This window comes from Palaemon carinicauda, chromosome 8 (assembly GCF_036898095.1).
Source record: "Palaemon carinicauda isolate YSFRI2023 chromosome 8, ASM3689809v2, whole genome shotgun sequence".
In the NCBI taxonomy this organism is placed as follows: Eukaryota; Metazoa; Arthropoda; class Malacostraca; order Decapoda; family Palaemonidae; genus Palaemon; species Palaemon carinicauda.
In genome coordinates, this window is record NC_090732.1 from 34,339,872 (window position 1) to 34,354,630 (window position 14,759).

The following is a 14,759-nucleotide window of genomic DNA, read 5'->3' on the forward strand; positions in this document are numbered from 1 at the left end:
AAACTCATTTTTCTGAGGATAATACTACCACTATCAATAATAAGGAAGACGAAGATGACGAAGGAAAAAAAAGAAGACTCTGACAACGACGAAGTATTTGTCGATGATGATAGTGATAATGCTAACTTTATCATAAAGGATAATTATACATCACGGGAAACTCATTTTTCTGAGGATAATACTACCACCATTAATAATAAGGAAGATGAAGGAAAAAAAGAAGACCTCGGATGATGATGATGATGATGATGATGATGATGATGATGAATTGGGTGATGATGAAGTATTTATCAACGAAAACAATAGCAACAATAAGAAGAGAAAAGGTAGCTTTGAAATATTTCAATATAAAAGAATCCGTTTAGGAGCCAACAATGAAAATAATGATAATGATAATAATAGTACTAGTATTTTTAAAGAAAAAGATCATTTTAATATACATGAAAATAAATACATGCCAATTGACAATGATAACGAAAATGAATATAAGGAATATCACGATGAAAATGAAAAAATAATCATTAACAAAGAAGGAAATATTGATATTGAAATAAAAAAGATAAACCCATTTTATCTATAAATCAAAACAAATTTAATTTATCCCCAGAAATATTAACACCTTATAATCAAAGTAATATTATTATTTAGATAAAATATTTATAAACCAATCCTTGACAGACATAAATTACCCCACGAAATTTGTAAGCAACCCATCTGTTGGTTTATTTGTGTTTGGGGTAATATATTTGAGTCCTACATAAATCAAAATAGCAAATAACAAAACGAGAAATATTGCTAACATTATTTTATTGAAAGACTTTATGCAAAATAAACATTTATGTAGGCTATCCATTTTAGTAATTATGTAACCCACTCGTCTGTTGGTTTATTTATATTTTTTTGGTTTATTTTAAATAAATATTTTTATACAAAAATATTCGTTATCATTATTAATTTAGTTAAAATTACTTTAAAATGAATTAAAATATATTTATTAATAAATATATGATTAAAAAACTTTATGTATATATGATATATCATTTTCTAATATCTAATTATTTCCAATCTAACGGACCAATGTATAGAAAAATTTCTATATTATTATTATTGTTACTTTTATTTTTTTTAAATTCAAGTAGAGCACAACATAATAAATCCCCGCTTCGTGTATATTTTGGAGATTATATCAATGAAAATGAAAGGCGGTTTATATATTATAAAATCAACTTTAATAAAATACACAACGGATATTTTATTTGTTAAAAGAAAATGTAATGATGAAAAAACTAACTAATTATATATTACCAATAATTCACAATTTTGAAACATTTTTTGGGGTTGTTCATCAATACAAACCCCTTCGTTTAAATTACAATAATTTTACTTGTTATACTTATTTTTCCCCTCGTCGGTTTATAGTTTACCCAGATTTATATAATGGGTGGGAAAGATTTATGAAAAGCGCATATATATTGGATATAGATTTTGAATTTAATCTATAAAATGAACAATACTTTAAATGCCATCAAGAAATAATTACTCGTTCAGAGCCCAATCCATTATCCTACCCCGACCACCTACCTTATAAATTGAAACTTCCTACAAACGCCATGCCTTTTCCTATATGGGTAAATGCTTTAAAAAAAGGAAAATATTTTGTAGAGTATGAATTATATAGTTATTACCCACTTTTGATGCCATTATTATTTCCATTGCCATTACAAAATCCTCCGCCGTATAATACTATGTTCGCTTTACAAAAAAAACGAAAATAATTCGTTTTATTTGGCCAAATCAATATCGACTACTTTCATTCTTTCAACTATTATAGATTTGGTGGACATAGAAAATTGTAATATAACTAACGATATATGTTTTTTATGTGGACCCCAATAATGTTATCATCAAAGAAAATCAAACGGGTAAATTTTACAAATTCTTTTAATGATTTACTTATTCTACACACGAACCCAAATTTAAAGAATAAGACATTAAATGGTAATTGCAATAATAATTGGTGTTCGGTTATATCTGAAAACATTGAATTGTTTTTCTATAATAAATCCACAGCGTGTTCAGTATTTTCATATGAAGATAATTCATTCAAAAAAATCTACAACAGAACATGATGTTGTATATAACAAAGATGTAATTAATACTAAATGTTTTTTTACACAAAACCACAATATATGTTTAATTGTATTAAATGTCATATTACTTTCATCAATTCTTACTTTTCACTATATATTATCAATATTCTAAAAACACGAATAAAAGTTTTAAAATATTATACAACCGAATATACAAACAAAGTTGACAGAGAAAGTATTGTTACTTTACCCCAATATTCAACAAATAAATGATTTTTCAGAAAAAAAATAGACTTTATATCATTAATTTAATAAATTTCACTGTTCATTATAAATATGTTTGCTATTTTTATAAGAAAATCATTTTACAGGGGTGCTAGTTAATCCAATATTAAATTTTTTTGTGGGTTTATTCTTATAAAAACTAAGTTTTTATATAAAAAATACTTGTTTATTCTAAATATTTTTTTAAATTTATTCATATAATCCCTCATTTCTGTAATTAAAAAGTACTATTTGATGAAACAAAAATATTCATATTTTCTATTTTTTTCAACAAAAACCTAATTTATTTGTCCTATTGGGTGTTATTTTTTTTATTTTTTCCCCACGTTTAATGTCCATTTTATCTAATAAAAACTATATTTATATTAAAAAATACATATATTTTAATTTTTTTTGTGTGTCTTTTGTGAATTTTCTGTAAAAATATTATTTTTTTTGTACTAAAGAATGTTTTTTTTTTTGTTTTTTAGACTGTTTTTCTTCAATTTTTTATATTTTTTTGGGTTATTCTTATGAAAACTTTTTTTTTGTCACATTAAATGTTACTAAAAATTATATTTTGGTCGTATACGGTGTTATTTTTTATTTTTTTCCCCCGTGTTCAGTGTCCATTTTATCCCATTTTTGTAATTAAAAAGTAGTATTTGATGAAACAAAAAACACTTATATTTTCTATTTTTTCAACAAAAACCTAATTTATTTGTCCTATTAGAAGTTTTTTTTTTCATTTTTTTCCCATGTTCAATGTCCATTTTATCTAATAAAACTATATTTATATTAAAAAATACATATATTTTAGTTTTTTTGTGTGTCTTTTGTGATTTTTTCTGTAAAAAAAATATTAATTTTTTTTGTACTAAAGAATATTTTTTTTTTAATTTTTTTGGGTTATTTTTCTTCAATTTTAATATTTTTTGTGGGTTAATCTTATAAAAACTAAGTTTTTATATAAAAAAATACTTGTTTATCTAAATATTTTTTAAATTTATTCATATAATCCCCTCATTTCTGTAATTAAAAAGTACTATTTGATGAAACAAAAACATTTATATTTTCTATTTTTTCAACATAAACCTAATTTATTTGTCCTATTAGGTGTTATTTTTTTATTTTTTCCCCACGTTCAATGTCCATTTTATCTAATAAAACTATATTTATATTAAAAAATACATATATTTTAATTTTTTTTTTTGTGTTTCTTTTGTGAATTTTCTGTTATATTTTTGTCGGTTATTCTTATGAAAACTTTTTTTTTGTCACATTAAATGTTACTAAAAAACTATATTTTTGGTCGTATACGGTGTTATTTTTTTTTTTTCTTTCCCCATGTTCAGTGTCCGTTTTATCCCACTTCTGTAATTAAAAAGTGCTATTTGATGAAACAAAAAATATTCATATTTTCTATTTTTTCAACAAAAACCCTAATTTATTTGTCCTATTAGGTGCTATTTTTTTATTTTTTTTCCCCACGTTCAATGTCCATTTTATCTAATAAAAACTAATATTTATATTAAAAAAATATATGTTTTAGTTTTTTTTTGTGTCTTTTGTGATTTTTCTGTAAAAAAAATATTAATTTTTTTTTGTACTAAAGAATATTTTTTTTAATTTTTTGGGTTATTTTTCTTCAATTTTAATATTTTTTTGTGGTTATTCTTATAAAAACTAAGTTTTTATATAAAAAATACTTGTTTATCTAAATATTTTTTAAATTTATTCATATAATCCCCTCATTTCTGTAATTAAATAAGTACTATTTGATGAAACAAAAATATTCATATTTTCTATTTTTTTCAACAAAAAACCTAATTTATTTGTCCTATTAGGTGTTATTTTTTTATTTTTTCCCCACGTTTAATGTCAATTTTATCTAATAAAACTATATTTATATTAAAAAATACATATATTTTAATTTTTTTTGTGTGTCTTTTGTGAATTTTCTGTAAAAATATTATTTTTTTTTTGTACTAAAGAATGTTTTTTTTTTTTGTTTTTTAGACTGTTTTTCTTCAATTTTTTATATTTTTTTTGGGTTATTCTTATGAAAACTTTTTTTTTTGTCACATTAAATGTTACTAAAAATTATATTTTGGTCGTATACGGTGTTATTTTTTATTTTTTTCCCCCGTGTTCAGTGTCCATTTTATCCCATTTTTGTAATTAAAAAGTAGTATTTGATGAAACAAAAACACTTATATTTTTCTATTTTTTCAACAAAAACTAATTTATTTGTCCTATTAGAAGTTTTTTTTTCATTTTTTTTCCCATGTTCAATGTCCATTTTATCTAATAAAACTATATTTATATTAAAAAATACATATATTTTAGTTTTTTTGTGTGTCTTTTGTGAATTTTTCTGTAAAAAATATTATTTTTTTGTACTAAAGAATATTTTTTTTTTCATTTTTTGGAGGTTATTTTTCTTCAATTTTAATATTTTTTGTGGGTTAATCTTATAAAAACTAAGTTATTTATATAAAAATACTTGTTTATCTAAATATTTTTAAATCTTATTCATATAATCCCTCATTTTTGTAATTAAAAAGTACTATTTGATGAAACAAAAACATTTATATTTTCTATTTTTTCAACAAAAACCTAATTTATTTTGTCCTATTAGGTGTTATTTTTTTCATTTTTTTCCCCACGTTCAATGTCCATTTTAACCCAATAAAACTACATTTATATCATAAAATACACATATTTTGATTTTTTAAATATTTTTTCTTATTTTTCAATAGTTTTCTATGTCATATTATTAACTAGAATTCAATATTATGAACCCAAAACGGTAATATTATTAACTAAAATGTAATTTTATGAACAAATAATAATACAAATGTTAACCACAAAAAAAAAAAGTTAACCGAAATGGTAATATTATTAACAAAAAAAAGCATGTTATGAACTTCATTGGTAATATTATGAACATTTTTTATTGGTTTTCCAAAGTTTTATTAATTGATTTTTGTTGAAATTTTATTGAAATTTACGCATTTTTTCAATGAAAAAAATAATTGTCGGGAATTTGAAAAATTATGAGCAGGTTAATAAAAAAAAATAGATTGATAATGCCCATGAATATATATTTAAGACAATTAATAATAGTTTTCTATGACAAATAAAAGATTTTTTGCGGTGACTAATGTATTTATTAATAGTATTACAAAAAATAATTTAAGAGTGTTACACAAAAAAACATAACCACGTAAAATATTATCTTAACTTTTTTGAATTTTGTTAAATTTTAATAACTTTAAATAATTATTTTATTGTTACTGTTATTCAGTTATATGTAATAGTAGCTGCACTGTGCATCTGTATATGTATATAAACCCCAGAATATGAACTGCAATACATCATTAGGACTTCTAATTTACGACCAAGTAACATATAGTTGATAGCTAAATATTTTAGTAATGGAGGATAATAATTCTCCGGTTATTGGTATTGACCTGGGAACTACTTATTCGTGTGTTGCTGTTTTTCAAAATGAAAAAGTTGAAATTATTGCTAATGACCAAGGAAATAGAACCACTCCTTCTTATGTTGCATTCAATGACACCGAAAGACTTATTGGGGAAGCGGCAAAAAATCAATGTGCCTTGAATCCAAAAAATACCATTTTTGATGTAAAAAGGTTAATGGGCAGAAATTATATAGATGATTGCGTTCAACGAGTAATTAAAATCTTACCCTATGAAATTATTGACGAAGAGAATAAACCAAAAATACAAGTCGAATATAAAAAAGAGAAAAAGGTGTTAACCCCAGAAGAAGTATCTTCTATGATATTATCGAAAATGAAAAAAATTGCAGAAAATTATTTAGGACGAAATATAAATAAAGCTGTTATTACAGTTCCGGCTTATTTTAACGATTCTCAGCGACAGGCTACCAAAGATGCTGGGACCATCGCTGGACTTGATGTTATTCGAATAATTAATGAACCCCACAGCCGCCGCCATCGCTTATGGATTAAATAATGATACAAAAGAACAAAACGTTTTAATATTTGATTTGGGTGGGGGGGACTTTTGATGTATCTATATTGAATATTAGTAATGATGGCATTTTTGAAGTTAAATCAACAGCAGGAGATACTCATCTTGGGGGAGAAGATTTTGATAGTATTTTATTAGATTATTTTACACGAGAATTCAGCAAAAAATATAAAAAAGATTTAAGCAACAATAAAAGATCATTAAGGCGTCTTCGTTCTGCCTGTGAAACTGCTAAACGAACTTTATCTTCATCTACACAAGCGACAATCGAAATTGATTCGTTATATGAGGGAATTGATTTTCAATACTACCATTACTCGCGGCTAAATTTGAAAATTTGTGTGGGAGTTTATTCAAAAACACTCTAGTGCCAGTTGAAAGGGCGTTAATCGATGCTAAGCTCGATAAAGAGTGACATCGATGAAATTGTTTTGGTTGGAGGTTCTACGCGTATTCCAAAAATACAAAACCTCCTTCAAACTTTTTTTAATGAAAAGAATTTGAATAAGTCGATTAATCCAGATGAGGCTGTAGCCTATGGTGCTGCCATTCAAGCTGCCATTCTCAGTGGAGATAAATCTGATAAGATCAAAGATTTATTATTACTGGATGTGACTCCCCTTTCATTGGGTATTGAAACTGCCGGTAATATTATGACTACCTTGATTAAAAGAAACGCGACAATTCCTACTAGCAAATTGAAAACTTCACTACGTATAGTGATAACCAAGAATGTGTTAATATTAAAATATATGAAGGAGAAAGAACTAAAACTAAAGATAATAATTATTTGGGGGAGTTTCAATTAAATAATATACCCCAGGCACCCAAGGGTATACCTAAAATTAAGGTTACATTTGATATTGATGCCAATGGGATATTAAATGTGTCAGCAACCGAAGAATCTTCCGGCAAATCAGAAAAAATTACTATAACTAATGACTCGGGAAGATTAAACAAAGAAGAGGTAGATCGAATGATCAAAGAAGCTGAAATGTATGCTGCTCAAGACCGGGAATTAAGAAACGATATAGAAGCTAAATGTAAATTAGAATCATATTGCTTAGAAATACAAAATAATATCATAAATAATAACAGTAGTAATATAGATATATTTAAATCAAAATTAGAAAGTACTCTCAAGTGGATTGATGAAACCCCCTCTGCTAAACAAAAAGATTATGAAAATAAATTAAAAGAAATAAAAAAGGATTAATGAACATATACTTGGGGGAAATGAATCAAATTTACATAATAATCAATTCCACCCAACCATTGAAGAAGTTGACTAATAAACAGAGAAGGGTTTTCATAATTTATTAATATAAAATTTTATATATTAAAAAATGAATAATTTCAAAAGTTACCAAGAAACAATAAATGCCCCAATAGATCTTTTAAGATTTTAGTTTCCCATTCTGGATACACCAACAATATCTATTTTCTCATTATTATTTAGATGTCGATAAAGAAGATGTCCCTCTTGATTTAAAATATATAAATGTACATGCCACTGATCGGACTATATTATTTACACCACGAAAAATCACCATTTTATGAAAATGTAAATGAGTGTGTAATGGTTGGAAGAATGAATGATTTAAAAAATAAGAAGTTGGTATTGTATTTCTATATGCACGGAGCTACGTGGAATGATGGACTTGAAAACGAAGGGTATATTTTTTGGGCAAGAGACCCCAATTTATTGCTTCAAGTTATTTACATCGAAAATGGGCTGAGGCAAACTGTTTATAATAACCTGAAATTAGATAACACTGGGGTAATGACGCTAAAGCCATATCCTAAAGCAATCCACCATAGATATAGAAGTAACTGCAATCACATTGCCTATCCAGATGAATTTGAAAATGCTATAAAGGATATTAATTTCAATGTTGAGTTTGATTACATATATAATCCTATTGAAGGTGATGATGATCTAACTCAATTTAAATTTGATGTAGGAACAATTGATAGAGTATATTACTTGAAGAAAGGCGGAAAGGGGGAAGTTGTCATGTATGCGAGACTAGACCCCCGCGTTTATTTGTCTATATATATATTAATCAAACTACAAAGACGATGTTTATTTCTAAATTTCGAGAGGCATTTATCAATACTATTGTAAAAATGAATCCTGATAATGAAATAAAACAAACCATTGTAGATGCAGTAAACAGCGATACTATTTTAGTATAAATAATTTTCATAATAAAAAAAAGATGCACCCCAAAACAATTAATTTTCCTATTGATTTCATATCATCACAAGGTGAAATTCAGTTATTATTTAATTGGAAAATGTTCTATAAATTAAAATCTTGTAAAGAATACCCAGCCATTTTATGTTTCCCCGAATTTTTTACCAATTCTATATTTTCTATTTTAAGATGGTACTCATATGAAAACAATGATAACCTATTATTATTATTAGAAATTAAAAATCAAATTAGAAGATTTTTTGAAATGTTAGAGGTTTTAGTAAACACAATAATTAACAACGAAAGCTATAAAGTTCAGGTTAAGAGTCCCCAACAAATTGAAAAACAGTTATGGGAAATTGTTTTCTTGACTAAGAAGAATAATAATAATAACAACAACAATCCCCAGGATATAGAAAATAAAAAAAACTGAAATTGAACACCTTTTCTTGGAATGGTATCTAGAAAATGAAAGTAGTCAACATAATTACCAACAAATTTTATTCACAAAAAATCTCGAATTCAATAAAGTGAACACACTCAAAGAATTATCCAAAACTTTATATAACACAGGGTGCTGTGATACAATAAAAGAGATTTCATTAATTCCTCCACATTCAATTCACTATGTTAATCAAACGGTTTTTTCTAATTATTCAAAGTTGCCCCCCTGAATTATATGGACCGGCAAGTTGGGGACCAATATATTGGAATATTTTTCATGCCTTTTCAATAAATGCTGCAAACAATAAAAATTCTAAAACTAATTGTTTACCAGACCATTTATATGCATTTATTCACATAATTCCACTTTTGATTCCTTGTCCTATTTGTATAAAACATTATTATACCATTATTCAACCTAGTAAAATTAAGCCGGCGATATCTATATTACAATATGAAAATTTATATGAAAAAATTCATACAAGTATATCCAATGGAAAGTTAGTGTGAATTTTTGGAAATGGACCAATTATTTGTATAATGTGTACAGTATATTAACTATATATACCCATAAAAGGTTTTATTATTAATTAGAAAAATTTAGGGCGTATGCAATAGTATTCAAAATTTTTATGTGGGTATTTAGTACGTTGAGTTTACAGAGACCCATTATAATTGATTTGATTTTCTGGTGAGTATTTATCGGGTATATCAATAATAACATTATATTTTTTTTCTTAAATTATTAATTTTTTTTCCACGTTTACCAATGATAAATTTATAATAATCTGAATAGCCATAAATTAAGCTTTGATGTATTTGTTTTGGGTCGCAATTTTCATTTATGGGGCATGATATACGAAGAAAAGGAAGAGGTAGATAAAAAGGATGGTGATGGTGTATTATATAAAAATAAAGGATTATTATAAAAAATATCAATTGTATTATCATTATTATTATTAATATTATTTTCAGATGAACAAATATTATCCATTTTTTCAATTAGATTAGTAATCTGGATTTTCAGTTCTCGTATGTGAAAATGTAAGTTTTTCAGTTCATTTATATTATATTTTATATGTTGTCTATAATCAAAATTAATTTTCTAAAACAATTATTATTATTATTATTATTATTATTATTATTATTATTATTATTATTATTATTATTATTATTATTATTATTATTATTATAATTGTTGTCGTTGTTGCCGTTTTCCTCTCCTATTTTATCATCATCTTTGAGATACTTAGTGTTGTGTTTTAAATTTCCATTTTGGTATTCAACGTTAATATAATTATCGCCATTAATACTACTACTAATACTATTACTACTACTACTACTACTACTACTACTACTACTACTACTACTATTATCATTTACAAAATTTAATTTTGATTTAGTAGTCATGTTTTTTTTAGAATGTGTGACTTATCTAAAAAGATTTGCTCTCAGGATTTGAAAAAGAATATATAACAAGGTATATATGTGTGTGTGTGTGTGCATGATATACACATATATTTATATAAAATTTAAAAACGACAATATTTTTTATTAAATAATTTAAAAAATGACCCAAAGAGAAAACCAAAAAAAAAGAAAAAGATATTCTTCAATCAAAAACGAAATTATTATTTCAAACGAAAAAAATATAAACCCACAAAGATATATATCTGATACCTTTTTAGTGGGATCAACAAACGAAGAAAAAAAAATGATATCTAATAATGAAGCGGAGAACCTAAGAGTTCGAATTGATATTCTTGAAATGAAAATGGATAAATTATTCAGAGTACTAGGTCCCATGAATAGTATAAAAGCTACACCGGTTGCTTCGTTAATATATTCAGATTAAAAAAAATGTCACGATTATGTAACTGCCATTTATAATAATTGGATTGAATATTTTTCATATATGGCATCTAGTAATATAAGTTAAAGAACTGAAATTTGAAGATTTTTTTAGAAATATCAATAAATTTATTTTTGAGAATTACTTTTCTAAATATGATATTACAATAAAATCTTTGTTTAATTTACATGATTTAACAGACAAAGAACGTAATATATTGTCGTGGAATAGATACCCAAATACGTTGGGAATTAAAGGATGCCAAAAACAAAGAACACATCTCCGCATTTATAAACAAAGATGCAATTTATATATATTATTTTCCAGATGAAATTATAGGAATTTGTAACTGTTCGACCACTACTACTACTACTACTAATAATAATAATAATAATAACATTGACATACAACTGAAAAATAAATCTTTGTTTCCAGGATTATCTACATCAAATAGCATCGTAGATCAAATTGAAAATAAAGCAATTTATATCCATTTATCAGAAAAAAATAAATTGATTAATACTGATCACCGTTTTGTTGTTTTGGGTGCCGAGAGACCCCTATTCAATACTACAGTAAATATTTCGTGTTTAAATGCATTAAATGATACTTTATATAAAATAGGACCTACTGTATTAGATATAACTATAGTTATATTTCATGCCATGTTACACTTGAAATGTTTCGCTGAGGAAAATGATTATTGTTATGGACATAATATAAAATTTTTACAACAATTTATTAATTACACCCCCTCAGTATTATTTGGACATCCATTTTTCCCTCCAGTTACTACTATTATAGACGGAAAAGATGTAATTTCTAAATAAATTTCAACTTTGATAACATGATTCATTTTAAGTCTCATAAAAATCAATAGCGGCTACTAAAGTTTTCAACTCTTTTATATTGAATTTTGTATATAATAACGGCGAAAATTTTGTTAAAAAAATACTTGATTTGCCCATTGACGCATAATATAATATAGAACATATACTTTCAATCAATAATAATTTTTTCAGGGGAGTAGCCCATTGCGATACTGTATTATTGGTATCTGTATTTTGTTTAGAAAATCTGACACAACAATTTCCAATTGATCTAATCATGGAAGAAAAGTCGTTGTTTTCTGCGTGGAATTTAGCAGTTAATTCGTGTATTATTTTTTTTTTGCTCTCTGATGGGTGTATCATAAAACCAAAATTGTAATCACTACCAAAAAATATAAAATGTAATATAACGTATAATATCATTTGATCAATATTAAATTTAAGGCCACACAATAAACTATATAGATTTGATATAAAAGGCCCACTATATGTGTCACTGTTTTTACTTTTACTTAATGTGGGGGTTACTATAGCTACATTTTTTATTTGTCTTAAAACGAGCATGGCCATTACATCCGAGTCAGATGAAAGTATAACATTTGTTTCATTCCCACAGAATTTCTGTGTAAATTTCATTAGCTCCACTTCCCCTTCTCCCCTTTTAGAGTATTCAATATGATAGTTACTTTCTAATGAAAAATTATAGGGATACGATAAAGAAATAAGTTTTTCTTTTAATAAATGAAAAATATATTCATGGAGTTCGTTCTTTTCTGATAAGGTCAACAAACTATAATCATCCATTTTTTCTCTTTTTTTTCTGTTTTTGATGGTTGGAGATGATCCATCCATGGCAAGAAAACAATAAACAGTATCGTTAATGATTTCTTCTTTCCTAAAAGATTCATAAAATGAGCAAATCTGTTCTATATAATATATGATGCTATTAACTACACCAGTTGCATTACATTTTTTTATATCAATTTTATCATCATCTAACAACGCAGTTTTGTCTGGTCTTTTAATGTGTGCATGTAAAAATATGGCTCCATCAACACCAATACTATTCAGTTTCCCCCCATTTCCGATATTATCATATATATCATTGAGATGTTGCGATTGATAATGATTATCATTATTATTTTTGTATTTTGTTAGTAAAGGTAGCCGAGCATTATTATCTTGAATTTTATTTGTAAGAAACGGAACTCCCATTATCTAACTAGTGAAAATGATATACTATATATATTTATATGCAATTTAAAGTTTGTAGAGTTTAATATAAAATATAAAAAATGAGAACTGTATCCAAAATGGTCCTATCTGATGCATTATTCGTGACAATGATATTCTTATCATTGGTGTTATTGGTTATATCTATATTAAAGATTTTGAAAAAAAATTATAATATTTACATAAGTGACCAACAAATGTTATCTATCGAAATTATAGTGTTAATTGGACTAATACTATTAGAAATAGCTAGTGTATATTTAAAATATTATAATTATAATGATAAATTGAATCAAACAACCTATATTAGAAATAATCTTAATATTGATGATGATATCACTTAATTATGTTTCTACATATTGTACTTTTATCAGTTTTTTATCAGAGTTCTTCTTCATCATCATCATCGTTATTATTATAGTTTTCCTTTTCTTCGAGTAGGGCAATGTTGGTTCTATCATTTTTTCCTTCTAAAGACGCATTTGCCTTTTCTAATTTAAATTGGTTTTCTTGTTGATCTTTTTGTTGATTTTCAATCTTAGGTATTTTTATTGGAATTTCTTCTTCTTCGTCTTCTTTGGTTTTTTCTAATTTCCTTTTATTAGCCCTTCTGCTTCTATCAAGCCCACCACCATGATCATCATCTAATAATACTTCTTCTTTTTCGGTTATTTCCATTTTAAGGTCGTCCATAGTATGAAATTGGATTTTATCATTTTCCATATCTACCAATTGTGTTGTTTTTGTTTCTTTTTGTTGTTTATTTTCCTTTTCAATTATAATATTAGTTTTCTTCTTTGGGTGTATTTTTTTCGGGATCGTCATTTTTTTGTTCTTTTTTATTGATGTATCCCCCTTTTTTATATTCCCCCTTTTTATTTTTTTACTGACACCATCACCTGCACTTTTAATTTTTCTTTCTTTTTTTATGTCTACCGCGTTCTCGTCGTCCAATAATGTATCTTCTTTCTTTATTACCTTTATTTTAGAATCCAATTGGTGGACCTGGTTATTTTGTGCCGCTACTTCTTTTTCTATTTCATCTTGTACTTTTTGTAGGGGTGTGTTGATATTTTCAGTTTTTAAACTCTCGTCCCTTGTAGAAACAACACCATTATTGCTATTGGTGCTGTCATTAGTAGTATCATTATAAGTTAGCATGGGAGGACTATAAGTTGGTGGTAGTGGTGGTAGTGGTAATACCCACGATGATGATGATGATGATGATGATGGCAAATTACTATTATTTTCTTCGTGGTTTAAAATTGCCAGAGTAGTAGTATTTTGTTGATCATTATTATCAATGACATTGCTGTTATTTTCAGATTTTAAATTCTGTATTGGTATTAGTTTAATTTTCTCGTCCTTTTTAGAAACAACACCATTATTGCTATTGGTGCTGTCATTAGTAGTATCATTATAAGTTAGCATGGGAGGACTATAAGTTGGTGGTAGTGGTGGTAGTGGTAATACCCACGACGATGATGATGATGATGATGATGGCAAATTACTATTATTTTCTTCGTGGTTTGAAATTGCCAGAGTAGTAGTATTTTGTTGATCATTATTATCGTTGACAATGTTATTATATGGTGGTAAGTTTGTTATAAATTGTATTGTTGTTGTTGTTGTTGTTGTTGATGATGATGATGATGATTGGAGTGGTGGTGGTAGTGGTGGTAAAGATATAAGTTGTTGTTGTTGTTGTTGTTGTGGTGGTGGTGGTGGTAGTGGTAGTGGTAATTGTGAAGTTATTATTGGAGTTGACAGAGATTCTTCTTCGTCTACTTCCATTAGTGTCTCGTTATCATCATTAATATT

The 14,759-nt window shown here is 25.9% G+C and overlaps 1 protein-coding gene and 1 pseudogene across 1 annotated transcript in view; one reads left to right on the top strand and one right to left on the bottom strand.

The window, feature by feature from the left end:
• Positions 1-5,768, bottom strand: part of LOC137645172 (heat shock cognate 71 kDa protein-like) — a 7,414-nt gene extending 1,646 nt beyond the window's left edge. The window contains exon 1 of the mRNA XM_068377999.1: positions 5,756-5,768. Coding sequence (XP_068234100.1) covers positions 5,756-5,768 — 13 coding nt within the window. The remainder of the gene's footprint in view (positions 1-5,755) is intronic.
• On the top strand, positions 5,761-7,595 carry LOC137645173 (heat shock 70 kDa protein cognate 4-like; annotated as a pseudogene).
• The last annotated feature ends 7,164 nt before the right edge of the window (positions 7,596-14,759 follow it).